Here is a 25,687-nt window from a genome sequence, read left to right on the forward strand (position 1 = left end):
CATCTGTCTGGCACGAGCCTCGACGACTCACCTACGCGAAGGGCAAGCCCAAAAGTTAGTCTTATGATTGCCCCCGAAATTTGCGCATATAAACTTATCGGTGTCTTCCTTCACAGGACAGACGCTCTTAGCGTGAGAAGAGCCTCCGCAAATTATGCTTTTCATAATGATTACTTGAACTGTAGAAAAAGTAAATCATTTATTCCATTTTTGATCTCTATAGTCACTTGAGAGATTTTTCAATACGACTTTGAACAATCGTTCAGTTTTATCGTCATAAGAAAACATTAGTGCTTTTCTTCTTCAAGATGTTTGAGAAGAAGTTCGCGATCTTTAAGAGTTTCCGGCAAAACGCGACAGTCTCCTTTCTTTGCGATTTGGAAGAAAACTCTGAGCTAGAGACTGCTTCGATTTGGTGTTCGGAAAATTTGTCTAGAGCATCGAATCGATCGCTCATTTCGATGCAATTATCAACAATACCCATTTCACTCTTGGAAGAAAGCGCGCATTCCGGAGAAACGTCCTTTCTTCCATTCTTGGCACGTTTAGTGACAGTTTTAAATCCCACTTTTTTGTAAGGAAGTTGTGAATTCAGATATTCACCCTTCATTTTGTTTGTAGTTGCAACCATGTTAAGTGAATAAACGTGACCTTTGAGAGGTTTTTTTTTATTTTTTCAAGACGGTGTCCAAGAAGTATTACCACCGCTAGCTTTCGCTAACGGGTCCAACAACAGAAAAATCGTAGGCACGGGTCCAAAAAAGGATCGGAATGAGAAAAGTATTGTTTTAGTAGCACTGAATCTTACCGTTTTTTTATTCAAGCACTGAAAACTACTGTTTATGTAGCACTGAGAAGTACTGTTTTATTGCTTTAGGTAGTTTTTAAAAAACTTCCAAGAGCAGAGAGCGTCGAGCTCTGCCAGATTTTTTGCATCGGAAGTGGTGGCGAAGAAAAACGAATCATGTTGAGTGAAGTGCTGTTCGTTCCTGATCTCGATATAAATCTCGTGTCAGTTCACAGTGATTCCTCTTCATACAAAAGAAAGAAAAAAAGTCTTGAAATAGATTTCTAATATTCTTATAAAGTTTCTTTACTCTGATTGACTATACTGTTCATGTTTTGGAACTATTTATCACCACTGTATGATAAACCCGTTTTTAGGTTATTTCTTAATATATCAGTATTTCATGTTATCAGCATGTGATTTGGCTTCGTCAAGCTATACGGCACTTGAGCCCAGCTAGTGATTGGTTCGGAAATGGAATCCTTCAGTATCGTTATATTAGTGTCTTATGAAATGATTTTTAAACAAATGTGCCTTTTGATTAGCACCCAAAAACAGCCAATCAACAGCCAAAATTCATTAATATATTACCGTACTCACCTTCAATCCGGTTATTCAAACTACAGAAAACCTATGTTGCGCAGGTTTGCGCAAGAATGATTTACCGATTGAAAAATCTTCAATTTAAGACTAGTGTCATATGTGTGCGAGTGTGTGCTCATATTTGAAAAGTAAATTGAATTTCATTTGATTTTCTGCATATATTTTACAAAGGAGCAAAAAATACAATTACGTCGGTCGTGTTCTTCAAAATGCTCACAAAACTTTGATTTTCACTCAATCTTTATAAAACCTTGGAAAAAGACTATTCAATTATCATATAAAAATACAAAAATATCTTGGGAATTAATAGTGGAAGTCAGTATTTTGACTATTTCCGCTCTTGCATCACTGTGCGGTTGACAGGCTTGTTCAGAAGGGAGCGAGCGTAATCTTCGACAAGAACGGGTACAGGATTGCGAACGGTTATAGGATTGCTGCTTATTGCGCCGTCGAACAAGGGTCTGTTCCATCTTCAATTGAACGTGCTATTGCAGTATTGGAGCAGTGCCATACGAAGAACTGCATACACGAGTGGCATCGTGATACTCAAGCTATCCTCAAGATTTGGAGCGGAAAGGTTTGGCAACTGGCATCAAGGTACGTAACTGCTCTGTTCCGAAGAAAGTGAGGCGTAAGTCGAAAGTGGTGTTGGATTTGATCCACAGTGACTTGTGTGGGCCGATAAAAACGGCCACACCTGGTGGTCGCCGGTGTTTCCTTTTGCTGATCGAATTTGGAATGAGGTCTCTGAAGCTTCTGTTAGAAATTTGTTTGAACTTTTGCAACTCAGGTAGATTTTTCTAGTTTCTTTTCTGTCCTGTGCTTTGTTCTCTGAAATTTCAAAGAATTTTGGAACTTTCGTAAACAGCTTTTTCAAGCTTCTATGAGATGTTTGTTAAAGATTCAATGAGGCTTCTGTGCGAAACTTGTTCAAGCTTCTTTGCGAAGCTTGCTCAAACTTTTGTGAGAAGCTTGTTCAAGTTGCTGTGAGAAGTTGTTCACGTTTCTGTGAGAAGCTTGTTCAAGCTTCTATGAGAAGCTTGTTCAAACTTTTATAAGAAGCTTGTTCAAGCTTTTATGAGAAGCTTGTTCAAGCTTTTATAAGAAGCTTGTTCAAGCTCCTGTGAGAAGCTTGTTCAAGCTTCTGTGAGAAGCTTTGTTCAAGCTTCTATTAAAAGCTTGTGTTTCTAGCTTCTGTGAGAAGCTTGTTCAAGCATCTATGACAAGTTCAGAATTATTCAAGTTTCTTTGAGAAAATTGTTCAAGCTTCTGTAAGAAGCTTGTTTCAGCTTTTATGAAAAGCTTCTACGAGAAGTTTCTTTTAGCTTATATGAGAAACTTGTTCAAGCATTTATAAGAAGCTTGTTCAAGTTTCTGTGAGAAGCTTTTATTTCCATTTTCGTTCATAAATCTTGTACCCTCGAATCTAATCCCCCATCAGAAGGCTCGTCGCAGCTCCTACGACCCACATCTATTTGATTTCATCGCGATTCAGCAGTTTCCACGCCGCTCAAACATCGACATAAAGTTGCGAACTTCTCCAATTTATATGCATAGTTTTCAGCGTTAAAACAGAACGAAACTCGACATCCATAAACAATCAAGTTTGCATCGCTCTAAACTTTTGCTGCTCGCGCTGCTATCCGTACCCTAACAACAGACAGGAGAGGTTAGAGTTCGAGAGCCAGCATGGAAGGTAGTTATTTACCGGAGCTTCACAGCACAGAGCTCACCATTCGTGGCACGTTTGTTCCTTTACCTCAATAAATCGGGATAAAGTTTGTTCTTTATGTTCCCGAGCAGCTTTGGCTTGTTGTTGAGTCGGGCGCCCTCTAGTCCAGAAACGAGTCAACATCCCAGTCCACGACCGGTTTGGAGGTTTGGCTCCGGGATGTACGGTAGATATTACTGATCTAGCTGAGACCGATATTATTTCCGGAAAGGTTTGAGAGCGTTCCATGGGTGACGTGGTTGGATTGAGGGCTCCTGTTTCATCAGTGGAAGTCATTGAAATATAACAAAACCTCGAACAGATATTCCTTTTTATCTGTTCAAACTTTTTTGCAATCTACTACAGATGAAACACAGGCTTCATCTTTTGGCGGAGAGGCCTGTGTAATCCGCAAACAAGGATTTTTGAAATGAATTTTTGAAGAGCTAGACCAGTAGAATAGCCTTCAGATTTGTTGGAGCGGATATTTGAAATGTAACAGGGACATGATCAGAATCAAAATCAGCATTAGTAACTAATTGGCTACAGAGATGACTAGAGTTAGATAAGACCAAATCAATCGTAGAAGAGTTTCTAGAAGTGGAAAAACATGTAGGACTATCAGGGTATTGCATTGAGAAATATCCTGAGGAGAACTCATCAAATAAAATACTGCCGTTGGTATTACTTTGAGAATTATTCCATGACCGATGTTTGGCATTGAAGTCACCAATGACAAAAATATTTGACTTATTGCGAGTCAATTTTCACAAGTTAGTTTGGAGCAAATTAACTTGTTGTTCAGAGCATTGAAAAGGCAAATAGGCAGCTATAAAAGTATATTTATCAAACTGTGTTTCAACAGAAACATCTAAAGATTCAAAAACTTTTGTTTCAAATGACGAAAACAGTTGATGTTTTATACGCCTATGAATGACGATTGCAACTCCCCCACATGCCCCATCAAGTCGATCATTACGATAAACAAAAAAGTTAAGATCTCTTTTGAGTTTAGATTCAGGTTTCAAATACGTTTCAGTAATAACTGCATGTTATTAGCTGTATGAAAATTAAACAGCTTTATATTAAATTATTATTTATTGGATGCATTAGAAAAACGTAATCCAATAACAATATGATTAGTAAATTTTACACCAACTTGGACTGCTTCAGTCGTAGTGTTGGCTTTGAACATTGCATCAATCATAAGATTCGATAGTTCAGTTAGAAAATTAAAATCAGAGGCAGACATACCACATGAAGTGGGTACATTATCTGATGATTTTCCGTTAGAATTTTCGGTAGACGAAGATGTGGAGTAGAAGTTTCCTGTGGCGACAAGATTTTTTTCCATTTGATTTGAAACAACTATAACGGTTACTCGTAGTATGAAAAAGGGAGGAGTTCAAATTACCTGCTACGATATCGGCATAAGATTTTCCTTGAATAGATACATTCGAAATTAAAAAAATCGAACGGCTACTCGACGGAAAAAAATAGTTTGTGAATGTGCATGATTATAAGCCTCCTGATGGGTATGATTCTTAATCAAGCGATCGTTAACTGAAAAATGAGCATTTTTCGATACTCTACCAATGAAATTCCGGAAACGACCATTATCGTTACGGACATTACCGTTCATCTGTCTGGCACGAGCCTCGACGACTCACCTACGCGAAGGGCAAGCCCAAAAGTTAGTCTTATGATTGCCCCCGAAATTTGCGCATATAAACTTATCGGTGTCTTCCTTCACAGGACAGACGCTCTTAGCGTGAGAAGAGCCTCCGCAAATTATGCTTTTCATAATGATTACTTGAACTGTAGAAAAAGTAAATCATTTATTCCATTTTTGATCTCTATAGTCACTTGAGAGATTTTTCAATACGACTTTGAACAATCGTTCAGTTTTATCGTCATAAGAAAACATTAGTGCTTTTCTTCTTCAAGATGTTTGAGAAGAAGTTCGCGATCTTTAAGAGTTTCCGGCAAAACGCGACAGTCTCCTTTCTTTGCGATTTGGAAGAAAACTCTGAGCTAGAGACTGCTTCGATTTGGTGTTCGGAAAATTTGTCTAGAGCATCGAATCGATCGCTCATTTCGATGCAATTATCAACAATACCCATTTCACTCTTGGAAGAAAGCGCGCATTCCGGAGAAACGTCCTTTCTTCCATTCTTGGCACGTTTAGTGACAGTTTTAAATCCCACTTTTTTGTAAGGAAGTTGTGAATTCAGATATTCACCCTTCATTTTGTTTGTAGTTGCAACCATGTTAAGTGAATAAACGTGACCTTTGAGAGGTTTTTTTTTATTTTTTCAAGACGGTGTCCAAGAAGTATTACCACCGCTAGCTTTCGCTAACGGGTCCAACAACAGAAAAATCGTAGGCACGGGTCCAAAAAAGGATCGGAATGAGAAAAGTATTGTTTTAGTAGCACTGAATCTTACCGTTTTTTTATTCAAGCACTGAAAACTACTGTTTATGTAGCACTGAGAAGTACTGTTTTATTGCTTTAGGTAGTTTTTAAAAAACTTCCAAGAGCAGAGAGCGTCGAGCTCTGCCAGATTTTTTGCATCGGAAGTGGTGGCGAAGAAAAACGAATCATGTTGAGTGAAGTGCTGTTCGTTCCTGATCTCGATATAAATCTCGTGTCAGTTCACAGTGATTCCTCTTCATACAAAAGAAAGAAAAAAAGTCTTGAAATAGATTTCTAATATTCTTATAAAGTTTCTTTACTCTGATTGACTATACTGTTCATGTTTTGGAACTATTTATCACCACTGTATGATAAACCCGTTTTTAGGTTATTTCTTAATATATCAGTATTTCATGTTATCAGCATGTGATTTGGCTTCGTCAAGCTATACGGCACTTGAGCCCAGCTAGTGATTGGTTCGGAAATGGAATCCTTCAGTATCGTTATATTAGTGTCTTATGAAATGATTTTTAAACAAATGTGCCTTTTGATTAGCACCCAAAAACAGCCAATCAACAGCCAAAATTCATTAATATATTACCGTACTCACCTTCAATCCGGTTATTCAAACTACAGAAAACCTATGTTGCGCAGGTTTGCGCAAGAATGATTTACCGATTGAAAAATCTTCAATTTAAGACTAGTGTCATATGTGTGCGAGTGTGTGCTCATATTTGAAAAGTAAATTGAATTTCATTTGGTTTTCTGCATATATTTTACAAAGGAGCAAAAAATACAATTACGTCGGTCGTGTTCTTCAAAATGCTCACAAAACTTTGATTTTCACTCAATCTTTATAAAACCTTGGAAAAAGACTATTCAATTATCATATAAAAATACAAAAATATCTTGGGAATTAATAGTGGAAGTCAGTATTTTGACTATTTCCGCTCTTGCATCACTGTGCGGTTGACAGGCTTGTTCAGAAGGGAGCGAGCGTAATCTTCGACAAGAACGGGTACAGGATTGCGAACGGTTATAGGATTGCTGCTTATTGCGCCGTCGAACAAGGGTCTGTTCCATCTTCAATTGAACGTGCTATTGCAGTATTGGAGCAGTGCCATACGAAGAACTGCATACACGAGTGGCATCGTGATACTCAAGCTATCCTCAAGATTTGGAGCGGAAAGGTTTGGCAACTGGCATCAAGGTACGTAACTGCTCTGTTCCGAAGAAAGTGAGGCGTAAGTCGAAAGTGGTGTTGGATTTGATCCACAGTGACTTGTGTGGGCCGATAAAAACGGCCACACCTGGTGGTCGCCGGTGTTTCCTTTTGCTGATCGACCACTACAACCGCTCTACCACTCTGTACATTCTTCAGAAAAAGTCGCAGTTTGGTAGATCATTAGGACGGATCAAGGGGGAGAATATCAAAGCGCAGAGTTGATCAAGTTTCTCAAGCAGGAAGGCATTCAGCAGCAGTTTACGACAGCATACACGCCACAGTAGAACGGTGTTGCAGAACGCAAAAATCGTTCGCTGGTAGAGTTGACGCGGTGTGTGATCATTGATTCTGGGCTGCATTATCGATACTGGGCGAACCATCAATAGAATATGTTGTCATCGAAACCGGTGCAGCAGACGCCCTATGAGATTTGGCACAGTACGAAGCCGGACAAGAGCATGATCCAGGTGTTTGGTTCGGAGGCTTATGTGCAGATCCCAAAGGAGAAGCGGACGAAGCTGCAGTCGAAGGCGACTAAAATGACGTTTATTGGGTACTCCCAGAAGCATAAAGCGTGGCGTTTTATCGACTTGAAGACAAACAAAATCGTTTTCAGTCATGATGCTCGTTTCATGCCGTCGAGTGATCGAGAGGATCCGGATGCGGTCGATGAAGACATTTTTGAGGTGCCTCCGGTGAAGCCGTCCAACAACATGGAGCAGAAAGAGTTTGACGAGTGCGATGAAGAATCCGAAGATGAACCGGATGCAGGTAGTGACGATGAGGAAGAATTCCGTGGGTTTGAAGAAGAAACTTACGACAATTTGGATCTTGGCTTGATAATCTCTCGACAGGATGGCGAACTAGTTTCGATCCAAGAGGAGTCGACGCATGTGCAGGAGGAGCAATTAGCAGGTTCACCTCGTCGGACCGGAAGGTCAACGAAAGGTGTTCCAACTGAACGTTACGTGGCGGATGGCAAATTGGCTCGGAGTCAACAGTCAGTGTGAGCCCCGATGCTATCAAGAGACAGTGAGTGATCCTGAGAGTGGCCATTGGAAGACCGCCATGAACGACGAGCTGAAGCGATTGCGGGAGTGCAAGGACTGGGACTTGACGGCGTTGCCGCCAGGAAGCAAGACCATCGGATGTCGCTGGATCTACAAAAAGAAACAGCATGAGTAAGGTAAACTAGTACGGTATAAAGCGAGATTAGTGGCGTAAGGTTTCACGCAACGGTATGGACTGGACAACGACGAGGTGTTCGCCCCAGTCGCAAAGCAAGTGACGCTTCGTACACTGCTGTCCATCTCTGGACGAGATGGGATGCAGGTCAGGCACGTTGACGTGGAAACTGAAGGAGACCATTTATATGCGGGTACCACCCGGATTACGTGTGTAAAAAGGACAGGGGTGTCGTTTGCGTAAGAGAAAATATGGATTGAAGCAATCAGCCAGGGTTTGGAACCAAAAGCTGAATGATGTTTGGAAGCGACTTGGATTCAGGCAGCCGGAAGCTGACCCTTAGCTTATATGTGCGGAAGAAGAGCGACGGCTCAGTGTATATCCTGGTGTATGTGGACGATGTGCTGATAGCCACATCATGTGACGAAGACTACATTGTAGTTGTGAAAGCTTTGGCTAGTGAGTTTCAGACTCCACCATTTTTTGGGGATAAGAGTGACGCGGAAAAATAACGCCTACTGCTTGGACCAAAAAGCATATATCGACAATTTGGACTTCCGGATGCTAAGGAATCACGGATTCCTATGGACGTCGGATACCTACAGCAAAAGAAGCAGCTGGAGAGCCTGTCGAACAATGAAAAGCTCCAGAGCCTCGTCGCTGGTTTGCTGTGATCAGTAAATACTCGGCCAGGCATCACTATCAGTACATCCATTCTTGGAAGGCAGATAAGCAAGCCAACGAATGCGGATTGGGCGGAAACAAAAATGGTGCTGCAATACCTGAAGTCCGCAAGTAATTTGAAGTTGTAATTGGATGGCAACAGAGAAGAACTTAGAGGATACGCGGACGCAGACTGAGCCAAAAATGCGAAAGACATACGCGAGATGATTGAAGTAAGATCTCTGCGCGATGAGGAGGAGTGATGGCAGCCCTGTGCCATTCAGCATCGTGCGATCATCAAGTAAGCAAGGAGCTGTCTGTGAATGAAACTCAAAAGTGAATAGAAAGAAATACCGTCAAACGGGGCTTCTTTTGACATTATTTCCACATTCTTCAACTTTGAGGATTTGTAGCTCTAAGAATTATGGATGGATTTCGATAATTCTTGCATATATCTTAGTTGTATATGTACGTAACAAATGTGCAAAATATGAAGCAAATCCATCAAGAAATAAAAAAAATTGCTTGAATAGCGAAAAATATGTGTCCTTCAAGACAAAAATGGGGCTACTTTGGACACATTTAGAAAACAATACGATTTGATAATAAAATGATTATTTTCGCATAAATTTTGAACTGATTCTATAGACTAACGTCTATTTTAACGTTGTTGAACGTTTTTCGTTGATAAACATAATTAAGAAAATTGTAAAGCGCAAAAAAATACACATACCTATATAACACTTTTCAGCAAAATATGGGTTTATCGTGTTTAATATCTAGTATGAAATTTCAGTTTTACTTTCTTTTGAATAAAACTGTCAGCTATGACTGCTTGATTGTTTAAGTTGACACAATCGAATGATGCAATTACCAAGTACTGCGACGATTAATAAGGTCTGATTAATAATGATTAACATCTGTTAAAATTCTTAATGTTATATTAATTATATGTAGAAGGATTTCATCAATTCCCGTAACTAAAAGTAATTTTTATTTAAAGTGTAATGCATGAAGTACTAGAATAATGTTTCGCAAGATCGTAGGCAATTCAAATTTTACATTTGTAATTATTTTGGTTCTCAATAATTTTGATATGGTTTAATGGTAGTCTATTTATAGCAGATGAAGAATGAAATTGTTTTGTACTACGGATTCATGTAAAAATGACCGAGAATTATTTTTTCAAGGAATGCTGTTTAAGTTTACTACCAATACGTAATAAAATATACATATTTGATGACTATTAACTTTCCTGAATCCTTGGTTAATTTTGTTGTTGTTGTAAAATATAGAAACAAACGCTTTAACATAAAATAAAAGTCGTCAAATTAAGACCTTTGATCAATTATTTTTGTAACACAAACAATTTTTAACATAAAATTATCACATTGTTTTATGAAACATGACGATTCGATAGTTTTGTGACGCTCCCAATAGCTTTCCACGATATGTGAAAAATTCGAACAATGTTTACATAGCAAATTTTTTGTGCCTTGTGAATATGTGTTCGGAATTTTTAAATATATTTTCCTGTTTATCCTGTTATTGTTGATGTTGTTCCGAAAAATGTTCATGTCTGGTTGTAGAGCATGTTTTGGTCAATAAAAGTGCTGAAGACACAAAATAGCTCAGATTAATATTTATGCTGCAAATAAATCAAAAACTTGAATGTCCAAAGTAGCCCCCGGAATCAAAAGTAGCCCCGTTTGACGGTAAAGCTTTTTCAAGCGTTTCACCTCGATCTGTAAAGACGTGTTTTACTGTTCGTTCTGCTATTTTGCCATTCCAATATTCAAGGATCGATTTCTCCGCAAATGACTTTCTTCAGAAATTATTGCATGTTTCTCAAGGAGTTTTTTATTCAATTTGCTTCGAAAAATTCGTATAGCAGTGGTCATCAGCCTAACTGACTTTGCGGGCCACTTCGGTAATCTCAGAACAAGAAACGGGCCACAAGACATACAAGAATTTTTGTTGACGGTATTAAAGATAATAAAAAAATACCCTCTTCAGCAGCTACAACTTCCTTGAGTCATTTATTATTTTCCAGCTGTAGGATATTATCTTTCAAAATTTAAAGGTTTAAAAAAATCCGGTGAGCATGTTGTTGAATGAACAAAAAATGACATTTTCTTTTTAGGTTTAATCCGAACAAGTTTTGTAATTTTGAAAAGGCATTTGTGCCGATCATTTCAGCATACGTTCGAGATTTTTAGAATAATTGAACCATAAACGCTATCCATCTTTGAATTTAAAGATACCTATAGGATTTTTTGTATTGAAATAGAAATTTATTATCAAAAAATACTGATTCATGGAAAATCCCTGTTCCCAGCAACTCTTCAATGCAATCTTGAAGCAAAGTATGTATTTTGTTTTGAAGATATTTCGGCGGTCTCCTGATTCTATTTTAATAATTATAAATGTATTTACAATTGAAGTCTATTTAAAAATAAATGCTACTTCAACAGAATTGTAATGCTTATATAAAGCCAAAGAAATTAATGATTGCTTCAAAATTTTAAATCTTTCCCTCGAGTTGATCTATTTTTAAGCATGAAAAAATGCGATCTCAAAAATTTCAGGACGCTTTAAGGTTTCTTCAAGATGTAAGGAAAATTCAAAATTGGATAAAAGTCAGGACTTAGATACAAATTTAGAGCTTTTCATGGAATGAAGAAAATACTTAATAAATTTATTATTACATTTCATCTGCTCAGCATTGCGGAATATTTACTATGTGATATAAAGTATCTAATATATTTATTGTGAGAAACTAAATAATATAATCCTTTTTTGATGAAATCATAACATGCGGGCCGACACTCACTTATACCCAAAAAAAGGCTCGCGGGCCGCACTAAACCATGCAAAGGGCCGCATGCGGCCCGCGGGCCGCAGTTTGGTGACCACTGTCCTATAGGCACATCTTTCGTAAAGTAGGGGGAATATAGGCTAATTTATTGAGGACACATCAAACAAATGCTTATTTTAAGACCATAAAACGACAATACTAGTCAGTTACTAACGGCTAGTTTTCAAGTTTGAGATAAGAACGATATACTGCATTCATTCAAATGATAAAAATGTGATAAAAATAAGAAATAAAAGTGGATCGGAAACAAGAATGGTAAAAAAGTATCGGGGCGACACGAGCACTTACGTGTATAAGTTATTGATTACAAATTTATTGATGAGTGGCAATTATTCTGATATGAAAAAGGTCTCCACCTCAATCAAACAAGGAAGAAAAACTGTTTTTCCTTGCTTATATTACAGTTTGAAACTGAGAAAACTTGGAGTCTAATTTCAAAGAACAATTCAAGCTAGAATTGAAACTTTATACCGCCAAACAGCTCATATGCCATAAAAATTCCATACAGGGTATGAAATTTTGATGCAACTTGCGTGTTCTGAGAGAACTAGGGGGTGTCTATTTCACCACGTGTGTTCATTATGCCCCTAATCTTCCTACTCCTGAGATTCTCATACGATTCTTCTAGGAACTTCTCTGATATTCCTATACAACACTACACTTTTGAGTTACAGCTGGAATTCTCTTTGGCGATTTCCCAGGAAAATGCTACAGGAACTCTTCCAAATAATATTCTTGGAATTCATGCGAGGGGTTTGTTCAAAAATTCACTTCCAGAATTTTTCCAAAATCCAAAAAATCATGAATCTCAAGAAATTTTTGCAAGATATCTTGCAGACAATCCGAATGGATTTTTCTAGGTAACTATGTCTCTAGAAATTTCAGCAAATATTCATTTAGAAATGGCTGATTTTTTCCAGATTAGTTAAGCAAATCTCCAAGCATCTTCTTCTTCTTCTTCTTCGGCTTAGCTTTGTAGCCGCGGACTCTAACCACTCGGCTAAGGAATGGAGGCCTTCCTTAGAAATATATCAAAACAAAATATGTTGGGGTTTTTTCTTGAATTCATCCAAATCTTTCTGTAAAATATTTTATGGGCATTCTTCCTCGCTTTTCTATAGGAATGCCTTTAGATAGTTTCTCTGGGAATTCTGCCATAGGATCTTTCTGAAATAGTACATGGATAGCTTCCATTATTTTCCTGTTGGCATCTCCATGGGTTCCTTTGTCATTTTCTCAGGTTTTGTGTTATTTATTCATATAATTTGCAGCAGAATTGCTTTTTATTTATTTATTTATTTAATTATCCAACACGTCAATCCTTTGTTATGAGAATCCTTCAATTCAGAATTCAGATTTCAATTGAGAACTCTTCTTGGATTCATTTTATAGATTTCGAATAATTCTGGAAGTGTTTTCTAAAAATTCGACAGAGAAATCGACTTGTAATGATTATTTAGGAATTCATAAGTACAGTTTTTTTTACATCTTTCACTATTTATAAAAGACTCAGTCAGGCATTTGATATTTCGTTTGATTTTCGGGCACATGAGACTACACTATTTTTCAATTCATTCGTACGATGAAGAACGGCGAATAAAAATGACAAAAACCGTAGAGCAAAACAATATCGACATACCACAGAACTACCAAGATCTAGGCACGACTGCAAATGACGTACGGAATTCAGCTAATTACATATCCAGTCTTCATTATCGAATAACGTAGTCCAAACCGCAGACCATCGACCACAGAGCAGCTTGGCACAATCAGAATTGCCAACCTTGCGATGAAATTCGAAGCAATACCTACTGCACTCATACATCGAAAACCGAACACGTTCCCTTTCACATCTGACCACAAAACTGCGGCTTCCAATCCGGAGCAACACACTTCGGTTCCTGCAGAAAGCAAACATCTTGTTAACACAATATCTTACGTAATGCTGCCCTCCTCCTCCACTACCATCCCCTTTTTCCTGCCTTACATTACCACCTTCCGCCCGAAAAACCGCATCGACATCTCGTACTCGATTTTAACCACAAAATAGAAGATGCAGCTTATTGCCGACGGAGGATGCTGCAGTTGCCTATCTCCGCCAGAAGGGAAAACCGGAAAAACAACCCTTTGAAATTCAAGTAATGCGATTCACAACATTCCGTTCTGTTTCTGCTTTACTTGACTGCCGTAATGCTATCGCATTGCTGGAAGAAAATGACAAGATGACGATGATGGGGGGACGATGTCTACGATGTTCGTCCTAAGCGTCTTCCGAGCGATAGTTATGCATACAAATGGGAGGCACACAGACGTTCACTTCTCCACTGCCTTTTTGATTGCAAACTGGGTAAAGATTCCAGGAAGCATTGGAACCGGTAAGCAACTAACCGACATCGTTGTAGAAAGTGTGGCTCAGGATGCGATTGAGCATTTCCTTGATGTGCTGGTGCCAGTCTGTCGGTTGAATCTGATAAACATGGTTCAGACAGTGGAACGTATCGATCTAAAATTTGAGAAACACTACAAATTGAAATCACATTTAAAATAGTGAAAGGCAGATCAATGTGCATCGTACTCTCATGCTACGCATACAAAAATTCTTTCTGTTGACGCAAGTTTTGAAACTAAGTAAAGCAATAAAAAAAGTATTTCAGCAAAAGCAGTACTTTACAGTGCTACCTCTCATACCTATCGATCCCTTTTCGATCCTTGCTTGATCCGTGCCTTAAATTTTCCGTTGAAGCCGTTAGCACAAGCTAATGGTGGTAATCCATCTTGAACACCGTCTTGCAAAAACAAACTCTCAGATGGTCTCGTCTATTATTCACTGAATGTGGTTGCTATTACAAACAAAAGGATGGGTGAATCTTTGAATCCACAACATCCTTCTAAAAAAAAAATAACTGTCATAAACGTGGCAAAAATGGAAAAAAGGACTTTCCTCCGGAATGCATAGAGTAAAAAGATTAATGTTGATAATTGCATCGAAATGAAAAATCGATGCTTTGGACAAATTGAAGCAGCTTCTAGCCCCGAATCAAGGGTTATTTGCCGGAAAATTTCTAAGATTATTTCTAGAGTCTTAGAGAAATTTTTTCAAGAACTCTTTCGAAAAATCGTCATAAAATTCCTCTAAAAGTTTCTTAAGGCACTCGTTCAGGAATTTTCCTTCCTTCAGAATTTTCCTGTTGAAATTACTACCAGAGATTCCTCTGTTTTGCCATACCGTGATGTTTTTGGAATAATTTCGATTATCAACAGTAAAGTTTAACACTTCACAAAATACCGGCAAACGCATTCATGATGCGCCAACTGAATTCACCATCAAAACCATTAAATGCCTATTCCAATTCCTTCGAAGCATATTCCTCGCGATAACTGACATTTCATTCCCCCTAATTCCCTTTCTCGGCATTTGCAATTCTGCCCAAACCTTCGCCGGTTCGGGCGAGTTGGGTGGAATTTTCCGCTCAATCGCCGAAGCAATTTTCCCCGCTCGTAAACCGCTTACCTGTGAAAATACATCGACGATTCGAATTCCCGGAACGGTTCCCCCTGCAGGAATGTTTTCACCGCCGTCACCGATGCCTCGAACAGCTCCTTACTGCCATCTGCAGCGCACCCAGAAAAAAACGGGAAAAATAGAGACGAAATTGCACAATAAATTAGTAACACATTTCTTAACGCTTTCCGCAACGGTGCACAGTGGGGAAATAGGGACCCAAAACCGGAACATTTAGAAGCCGCTGATTTAAAACGTTAGGGGCGATCCATTAATTACGTAAGACAATTTGCAGGGTTTTTCAACCCCCCCTCCCCCCATGGTAAGATTTTTTGTATGAAAATTAAAAATAAATTGTATGGCGCGTAAGAAATCCAAAACCCCCCCACCCCCCATAAACCCTTACATAATTAATGGACAGCCCCTTATGCCTTTCTTGGTTCATAAATACTTGAGACCTAGGCTACCAAAGTTGATAATTTTGGAAAATTATGGAAAGTATGGAAAATCGAAAAATTTGAAAAATCTGTTGTCCAAAACTGTACATGATAACGTTTAAACCAACGACTTCCACAAGTTACGATTTTGGGTCCATTTTTGCCAACTGTGCAGCGTGCACGCTCCCCCAGATTCCCATTCAACCTACTCAGCAGTTTACTCCGGACCTGCGCCACGATGTCATCGTTCAGAATGTCCAACACAAATTCATCGTTGTCGTCGTCCTCGTCGTCGCCGGAGCATTTCTTGATGGCATTATTGGAGCTGCTGTTGTTGGCATTATTGGCCGTGCCTTTGCCAGCGACCACCGCGTTCGAGTTGGTCAACGAGTTCGACCCGGCCAGGCTCTTTTTCTCCGCCGCCGGGTCATCGTGATTGCTGAGCTTTTTGGTGTCGCCACCGATTCCGCTGTCGTCGTCGCACTTCCCATCGTCTCCGTCGTCCCCGCGGCCTCCGCCTCCGGTGTCTTCCGTGGCGTGGCCATCCGCGCAGAGGCCCAGGTACCGCTTGGCCACATTGTACGCCAGCTCCACGCGGATCTCATCGGCAGCGATTTCGTACCTGGAATGGGTTTTGGGAAAATTCGAGAGGGAAAACATTCATTAGTTACATACGAGGCATTTGAGGAGAAGGGGATGGGAGACATAGAGCGGTTCAAAAATGTTTGAAAATCAAATCTCTAAGTTGAAAATTTCACAGAACACTATTTTTATCGTAAGGGCAATGATAAAGATATGGGAGATTGGATTTTCAAACCGTTTTGAATTTTGATCCGCCCTAAAGGATACACACACACACTAACAGACGAAAAACAACGGGAGTGGAGCTTGTTTACCATTTGCACGTAATCAGATGAAAAATTTATTGAAATTATATCACTTCCCCCCAGTTGGATGATTTGGGAGGTTATATAGCCTATTGGAATGGGGCGGGCAACGATTTCGAGTGGTACTTTTCTGTCCGGAAAATGAATTATGCACAGAAAACAATTGCATTGAGAGCATCCGTGTGGTGGAATTCCATGGTAAAGTTAAAATGTAAAGCTTGTTGACATGGAATAACTTGTATATTAATTATGCATGTGAAATGTTGCTTCAATTTACTCATTTTGATATGTAAATACAAGGAAAATTGATAGTTAGACATACACTCAAAGGATTGCAACACATCCGAAAATTTTAGAATCACCACAACAGTAATTTTTGGTGCTGTTGGTTTTTTTTTTTTGGAGTTGCAATATTGAAAATGAGTGTTGAAATTTTCGGTGAAGCGATTTCATATTGCAGGGCTTGTAGTAACTGAACGTTTTAAAAATAGGAAATTTGGAAACATTATGCCTGCAAACTAGAGACCGAACAGGAACAAAAATAAATTAAAAGAAGCCACACGCAACCCGAGCCTGCAAGATTCCATTACAATTCTGCATGATTCTAATACAGAAATTGTATTAGATCGTTGCATTTACAGAAATTGTAATGGTCGACAATACAAGGCATTGTATAACAAAGAACATGGAAAGAAGCGTAAGAAATCGGAAAAATTCGCTTGTGTCCGCACCGAGTTCGAGATACATGAGAAACAGGTTGGCTGCGTCATTACGCAGCCATGAGGCGTAATGAGTTTAAAAAAAATTTTGCCGTCGACGTCGGGATTCGAACCGGGAGTGTCTCAGCCAAATTTTCCATCAAACGGCGCGCCATCCATCCCGTCTATATCAGCCTCTTAACGAACATGTTTGAAGGCAATTATAAACAACACCCAGCTGCTGTTGGCGAAACCGGAGAGTGGAAGTAACTACAGTCTGGTCTCCAATTAGACACACGGTTGAGGAGCGTAATAAATATCAGCGTTATATTTGAGATTTCATCTTCGACAATATTCCCAGAATATCTTATATGTATTAGAAGATAGTTCAGTACTGTCTTTGGCGATGTTTTAGTACACGATACGACCTAACTTGAAGAGTTGAGGATTATCCTTTTTGCTGAGAACTTGACCAGTAAGAGTGCTGCTTGTAAATAGATCAATGTAAACCTTACAGGAGAAGTATTTTCTTCTTTTTTGTGGCGTGACATCCCAACTGTGAGAGAGCTTGCTTTTGAGCTTAGTGTTCTTTCGAGCACTTTTGCAGTTAATAACTAAGAGCTGTCCTTGCCATTTGACCATTGTTGCATGTTTATATCGGTGGCATGTACGAAGATACTCCATGCCTTTGCAAGTCGAGAAAATGTCCAACCTGGAAAGATCCACGACAAGTGGGATTTGCACCCACGACCCTCAGCTTAGGTTTGCTGAAAAGCGGCGCGTTTACCGCTAAGGCTATCTATTAAGTTCTCAACTTAAAGGATGATTTTCTTAAAGTTAGAACGTGTTGAGCATTGAAACTTCTCAGAGATAGCACTGTGCTATCTTTTATCACATACGAGTTATTCGATAATGAAACCTCTGAAATCCTCCGAAACGATTAAATCCCAAATTCACTGGTTTTAAAGTTCGCTATGTGAGAATGCGTTCTGTAGGAGACGCGACTGATTCGAAAAGAGGAGCGGAGTTATTTTTAGATATGGATTCCTGCGTTCCACGCTGTAAGGGTATGTTTGCATGTATTGGATACAATGGAATAAAACTTCAAATACAATGAGCTACCGGCGGACGCAATACACATACTTAGATTTTTTTACCGATTCCTGTGAAATTTCACCGAAATCTCAACAGCTGAACATTCGGTGAAAATTCACCGAATAATCTGTGAAATCGTTGAACAGAATCGGGAATTGAACTCGTGACTTACCGATCAGGAAGCAGGCTTGTTACCACTTTACCAGCTTTCACTGCTGATAAGTGGTGTGCAAAAAGTGGAACAAACTGTCATCGAACTGTTTGTTAATTTAACTGTTTGGAACATCAGCCAATAACTCACAGGAATTCGATCCAAACTTATGTACGCTGAAACAGTCGTACGTCTTCAGGAGATCGTTACTGGTTTGTCTCCAAAAGATATTCTGATATGGTCGATCATCTTTGTGTACACCAACTTGCCGATACATTTTAGGAATGTCAGCTGTAAAGACAAATCGATAGAAGCGAAAATTCAAAAGAATTGATATCAAGTCGTTCTGTATGATTGATCCTTCCATTTGCATTTGGTTTATGGAGACATCAGTGTCCGACGCAGCAGAGCCGTTGAAAACCACACGTAGTTTTGTAAAGGTACTAGTGGGCTTCAGTTCGTAGTGATGTGGCCAGGCGTCGGGTTCACGATCATGTGACCGAGTGATTCGTAGTCTTTCAGGAATTCGTTGTACAGCTCTTTCAGCTCCGAAGTTGCTTCCAGACGCCACTCCAACCCGTAGAATCGCTTTTCAGCCAAACGTCTGGAATCTTTTCAGAGTTTTCTTTTCGTTGAACGGCAGACGCATCGAATATCTGCCTTCGGCGGTGCGCACGTATATCTCCTTAAAATGCTGCACACACTCCTCCTCCGCCGTCGGATAAGGCGGCTCGACCTCTCCGAACGATTCGATTTCCCAGAAACTACGCACCAGTGAGATTCTCATCCGACGTAGTAGTGCAAAACGAATGCACAACCCGGTCATCGGTCTACCAAACTAAGTACCGAGCCAAACTAGGTTTCTTGCAGTAAAGGCGAGCTTATTGATAATTGAATTCGACTAGACATTAACATGTCAAAAAAAAACATCTACTCCCAATAACATGTTTACTTTGTCAGGAACGTAGAACCCGGGATCGGCGAGCTCAATGCCGATCGGTAAGTTCAGAGTTGCAATATCCACCTTACTCGTAGGCAACCTTGGGATTTTGGGAACCACAAGCAATTCCAAGCATATCCTATAATCCGTTACACGCGACGAATTGCTCTGTTACGAAGCTCGTATGCGACCCAGAGACAAGTAGCACTCAACAGGGATAGTGACGACCACTCTTGTCATAGACGAGGGCAACAGCGGTAGACAGGAGAATCTGTTTTCACCTGTTCTTCGGCTGCGTGCAGAAGTTGGATTGTTGTTCAACCTCTAGCAGTTTCAGCCGGCGCGCTTTTGGTTGGCTGTTCAGGTTCCTTCAGGGCTTCGTTGCGGACGTTGGTGAGTGTTCGGATTTCTTCGTACCATCATCTTCAGGATGCAGCAGGATGTGGTGAGATTTCCGACATTTCTTGCACGTGTTTTTCGATGAGAAATTGATCGTTCTGAGCCCCTTCTGAAGACAAATGAAGCAGGCCCCGAGGCGTCGCAGTGTATTGTACTTATCAGACAAACTTACGCTTTTGAACGCTTAAGAGCCAGTTCGCGAGAACCGCAACCCCCTTTCCAAGGGAAGTTGTATTGATGTTCTCCGATCAGGCTGAAATTTTCAGGGATTGTTCTTCTATATAAAAGATGATGTTGTGCAAAATATTAGATTTTTATATTAGGGGGAAGTGGGACAAAATGACCCCCAATGATTTCATGTCACTAAACATGCAAAATCACAAAAACTGATATAACTATAGTAAAAGTGCACGGATTATGTTGAAATTTGGCATGAATACTCTACGTTATATAAACTTTGAGATTGGCATGGTATATGAATTTTAAAAGTACTTCAAATCGAGAAAAATGAGTTTTTCATAAAAAATTTAGTGATTTTCAAATCGATTTTTTTTCTTACCAACCGAACTAGGTCAAAAAACTAAATATGACGTTTTGTAGGGTAACTCATGGGCTTTCATTTGAGGTGTAATCCAGATATGCCGTTTCAAAAATTTTCGAAATTTTTTTTTTTCGGGGTAGTGTTTAAACTTGAGCCATTTTGCGAGTACCGCAACAGCCTTGTCTAGAGAGGTTGTATTGATGTTCTCCGATCGAGCTGAAATTTACAGGAGTTGTTTTCCTATATAAAAGAAGATATTTCGCAAAATTTCAGATTTTTATATTAGGGAGAAGTGGTACAAAATAACCACTAATGATTTAATATATAAAAAAAATACAAAATTAATAAAACTGCTATAATAGCGATAGTAGGGGCCCAGATAGCCGTAGCGGTAAACGCGCAGCTATTCAGCAAGACCAAGCTGAGGGTCGTGGGTTCGAATCCTACTGGTCGAGGATCTTTTCGGGTTGGAATTTCTCTCGACATGAAAGACAATTTACACCGTCTTCAGCCATAGGCTGCACAGACTGAACATAACTAACATTAGACAACGGACACACAGAACGACCAGTGGACCAGTGAAGAATTTTTCGTTTGACGAAAAGTTTTCTCCGACTGGGGCGGGAATCGAACCCACACTCCGTAGCACAATACGCCTAAACGACTGACGCCGCTAACCGCACGGCTACAAAGCCCAGGGCATCCCAGGGCATAGAGTAACTTCGTACTTGCCACACGATATACGAATGCAAAAATGGCAACTTTGGCATAGAAAGCTCTCAGTTAATAACTGTGGAAGTGCTCATAAGAACACTAAGCTGAGAAGCAGGTTTTGTCCTAGTTGGGACGTAACGCCAGAAAGAAGAAGAAGAATAGCGATAGTAAAAATGCACGAATTTGTATGAAATTTGGCATGTTTACTTTACGTTATATGAATGATCATTTTGGATAGAAAAAATGTTTCAAATCGAGAAAAACCTGTTATTTTGTAAAATTAGTTTTATTTTTCAAATCGACTTATTTTTGGTCAACCGAACTAGGTTGAAGTTTTGTAGGACAACTCAAGGGCTTTCATCCGCGGTGTACCGTGGTAAATCAAAATCCGGGCGGTATGAGCAGCGTATGGAGGGTCTCTTGTCGGTAGTTGTAATACCGATTATATCATACCGTGTTGCCGCTGCCATATCTGAAAGAAATGTCACTTTCTTGCAAAAGTGATGATGTGGATAACAATAAGTCATTGCACCAATGTTTTCGTTAGCAGCTTCGGCGGTTCAGTAGTAAGCGTTGTTTCTTCTCACGCTGTTTGGATGAGAATCAACTACCGCATTTTTTTAATTTGGATGATTTTTGATGGGTTTGATTAGGAGGGTCACATGTATGTGTGTATGATGGTATGTTTGCTAGAGATCAATTTGTAAAAAAATGAGTTTAGCTTAGTTTAGACTGACTGCATATATGGCTGCTATGAGACACTGTACTGTTTATATCTTGAATGGAATTTTGACTTTTGCTAGCCTTGATGTTTGCAAATTTCTCGAAAGAGTTAAAGAGAGACGAAGATTGTTAAATATTGCATATTTCCACGGAAAATTGTGTGTTTTTTACAAAAAAAAAACATATTTTTCAGTACAATCCGTTTAAATGGTACAGTAGTTCTTGTGGTTTTGTGTGTTTTCCGACATAAAAATATTGGGGGTCATTTTGACCCACTTTTCCCTTATAAAAAGTGTAGTTCTGCCAAATGGGTTTCTTTTTGAATAGTAATGAACACATATTGTGTATGCAATGTTTGTGATTTAGTTGTTTGGACAGACATGTTGGTGGTTTAAACTGCAATCATCACTGATTGGTTCAATGAACGACGCACAGTATTGTTCTTATTACATATTACTCATCTTTTGACGATGTTAAAAGTATTATTCCAGTTTTATTTGAAAATTGTGTACTTACGGCATCGAAACATACAATTCCAATACAATTTCCGGATTCAAAAACATTGGGCTCCAATTCCGGACAGCCTCTTTTTACTATTTTAAACTATATTTACAGCAATTTTTTCAATGTGGTGTTACTAAACTTTTAAACTATAACTTTGTGTATTATTATGTTACAATCACTACTGCTGCGACGATTGCCTTCATCTAAGCGCCCCTCGAACGCATATATACCATGGGGGAATGAGAATTGAAAAAAATACCTTCTCATTGTTGATTAATCGATGTGAATGCAAAATCGTTTATTAAGTATTTATTAATTTATATATTATTACTATATGCTTATTAAAACTGAATAATTACAGATAGCGACCTGAATTACCCTATATTAAATTTAAAAATTTGAATTTGTTTGCCTAGTAAGAGACCAAATGTAAGTAATAAAAATATGCTATACGATTATCTCTAACCAATAAATTTATACCTTTGAGCTGATCTCATCGGGGACATTGATGAGTTTGTTGAACAGACCTCCGAAAGGCCAATACGTCGAAATAACTACAAAAACAGCTATTTTTTCATTCAATATAGTTGTATAAATGTTTTCAATTTAGCATTTTATTGGTAAACTAGTGGTCCCGGCAAACTTTGTCTTGCCATCAAGTAGACTGTTGCAAAATGTCATGTAATCCCCCATACAAAATGACACCTGAGTCTTCTCCCGTTTTCCCGATTATTCTGGAGACTTTCCCAAACTTTTTCCTTGCACGAACACGTCGCATCCCTTGTCGAGTGCAACAGTGAAAAACTTACCTCAATCGGTTGATCCGTTCTCAAGTTATTTCGTGACATACAAACACCACTCCATTTTTATTACTATTATCAGAGTGTACGGATATTGATACCGTCCGAATTTTGATTCACTACAGTACACCGCGAATGAAAGCTGAGTTTCCCTGCAAAACTTCATATTTAGTTGTTTGACCTAGTTCGGTTGACAAAAATATAAGTCGATTTGAAAAAAAAAAACTAATTTTATAAAAAAAAAAATTAAACAGATTTTTTTATTAATTTGAAAAATTTTTCTAATCCAAATACCATGTTTATTTTGAAGTTCATATAACGTTAATTAAACATCGCTAATATATCACTTTAATTGATTTTGTATGTTTTTATATATTAAATCATTAGTGGTTATTTTGTACCACTATTCCCTAATATAAAAATCTGAAATTTTGCGGAATATCTTCTTTTATATAGGAAAACAACTCCTGTAAATTTCAGCTCGATCGGAGAACATCAATACAACCTCTCTAGACAAGGCGGTTGCGGTACTCGCAAAATGGGTCAGATTCAAACACTAACCCGAAAAAAAATTTTTTTTCGAAAATTTTTGAAACGGCATATTTGGATTACATCTCAAATGAAAGCCCATGAGTTACCCTACAAAACGTCATATTTAGTTTTTTGACCTAGTTCGGTTGGTAAGAAAAAAATCGATTTGAAAATCACTAAATTTTTTATGAAAAACTCATTTTTCTCGATTTGAAGTACTTTTAAAATTCATATACCATGCCAATCTCAAAGTTTATATAACGTAGAGTAATCATGCCAAATTTCAACATAATCCGTGCATTTTTACTATAGTTATATCAGTTTTTGTGATTTTGCATGTTTAGTGACATGAAATCATTGGGGGTCATTTTGTCCCACTTCCCCCTAATATAAAAATCTAATATTTTGCAAAACATCATCTTTTATATAGTAGAACAATCCCTGAAAATTTCAGCCTGATCGAAGAACATCAATACAAGAAGGGGTTGCGGCTCTCGCGAACTGGCTCTTAACATCGTCACAGCTCGTGAGTTTCCGAAGAATGTGGACACTTTTCAGAAGTAGTGACTAGGGTACTTGTCTTTTCCTTCACATCTGGAACGTTTCGTACGGGTTTCTGAATCTTAGGGGGTTGCTTAACGGCGGACTGGATCTTTTCTAGTACTTTACACATATCCTGCAAAAACTCAAGAGTGTTGTTGTAACCTGGTGATTCATCGTCGATACTATTCAATTCCCAGGCCATTTCTGGATCCAGTTTGGAAGCGATACGATTGATGATCGGTACTGTATCGCATCATGTTCTTATATCACTTGTGCCCGAAAACCGTACATTCACAAAGCACGCCGTGGTGTCGTGGCTCCGTTAAGAGCAATCACCAATACAATTGAATCCACTAAGATCACATTTGATCCGGCTAGACTGTAGCCGTCGCAATTGCACAGCGGTCTCTTTCCACACAGATGTAGAGCGGTTTCTGCATCAAACTAATCTCACAGCAGAAAATCACAAACACAGAGAAATTTGCACTCATGTACACAACGATCGAATTCAACCACGTTGAATTTTTCCGAAGTCTTCGCCGTTCGAGTGCAACTTCAACAAAATCACTTCGAATTAGAAATAAATTTTTGGAAGAGTCTTTGAAGAAACTCCTCGTGAAATCTCTGCAGTTCCATTGATTTCTCATAAGATTTTCGTTCATGACATCTTCGAGAATTCAACCAATAATTTCCACCGAGTTACTTCCAGGGTTTCTCAGGATTTTGTCCAACATTTTCGTTCTGGATTTCAAGAGATGCCTCTAGATGAATAAGAATTCTAGCATTAATTGAAGTAAATCGTATTGAAATGGCTAAGATACTTTTGGAAATTAATCCAATGTTCTGGAAGAATCGCTTATTAAAAACCTTAGATACTGTAAAAAGAATCTCCCAAAGAAACCTAGGAGGAACCTATAAATGGATTTCATAAATAATTCTTACTTAATGTATTTGCGGATACCTCCAAGGTTTATTGTTAAGATTTTTAATGAATTTTCACTAGGGTTTACTTTGCGAACTTCTGAATGAATGGCTCCAAAATTTCTGATTTCTCTATAAATTCCTCAAAAAATATGCAAAAAATGTTTAAGAAGTTTCATCAGGAGTCCATTACTAATTACTTCGTACGTCCCCAACCCCTATTTCGACAAGAATTTGAAAACTCAAATTGAAAATTCTTCTTGACTGCGGGCGATTTCCCGAAACTGACCGTGATTCCGGATATATTCAGGGAAGTACTGCGCTTCCAGTTCCCGTTAAGTTGACCACTTTTTGATCGCATCTAAAACTCGGCTTGCAACACATAAATCTCAATGATATTTCAAAATAGGTACATTGCGATTCATTTTGAGACTTTTTGGGTAGAATTGGCAACTACCACTCCAGTAACCTCGGGAAGAGGAAACTTCGCGATATTGTACCAAACCTGTCTTGTGACGTACCAAACTTCGGTGAAAATCACTTTGGGACTCTTTGACCTTATTTGGCCACAACCATGGACAATCCGGGAACCTGGTAACCTCGATCATTATTATTTTTTTTCCAAATAAGGACTGTTCATTTTATAAAGTGGACACCTTGTTTATGCTATATCTTTTTTATTTATTGATGAAATCGTAAACAGTTTTCTGTGTATCGTTCAACTATTATTCTACAATGTTATGAAAATACAGAAACTTACAAAATGCTTTCGGTTGAAGAACTAAATAGTTTTTGCAAAAACTCCTAAGAAAAACTGTTCGTTAAGTTTAAGC

The 25,687-nt window shown here is 38.7% G+C and overlaps 1 protein-coding gene across 5 annotated transcripts in view; it reads right to left on the bottom strand.

The window, feature by feature from the left end:
• LOC5567507 (G protein-coupled receptor kinase 2) overlaps positions 1-25,687 on the bottom strand; it is a 353,686-nt gene that overhangs the window by 109,294 nt on the left and 218,705 nt on the right. For all 5 annotated transcript variants that reach the window (XM_021837716.1, XM_021837714.1, XM_021837712.1 and 2 more), the window contains 2 exons: positions 15,617-16,029; positions 14,980-15,079 (listed from right to left, as the gene is read on the bottom strand). In XM_021837716.1, coding sequence (XP_021693408.1) covers positions 14,980-15,079; positions 15,617-16,029 — 513 coding nt within the window. The remainder of the gene's footprint in view (positions 1-14,979; positions 15,080-15,616; positions 16,030-25,687) is intronic.

This window comes from Aedes aegypti, chromosome 1 (genome assembly GCF_002204515.2).
Source record: "Aedes aegypti strain LVP_AGWG chromosome 1, AaegL5.0 Primary Assembly, whole genome shotgun sequence".
NCBI classification, from domain to species: domain Eukaryota; kingdom Metazoa; phylum Arthropoda; class Insecta; order Diptera; family Culicidae; genus Aedes; species Aedes aegypti.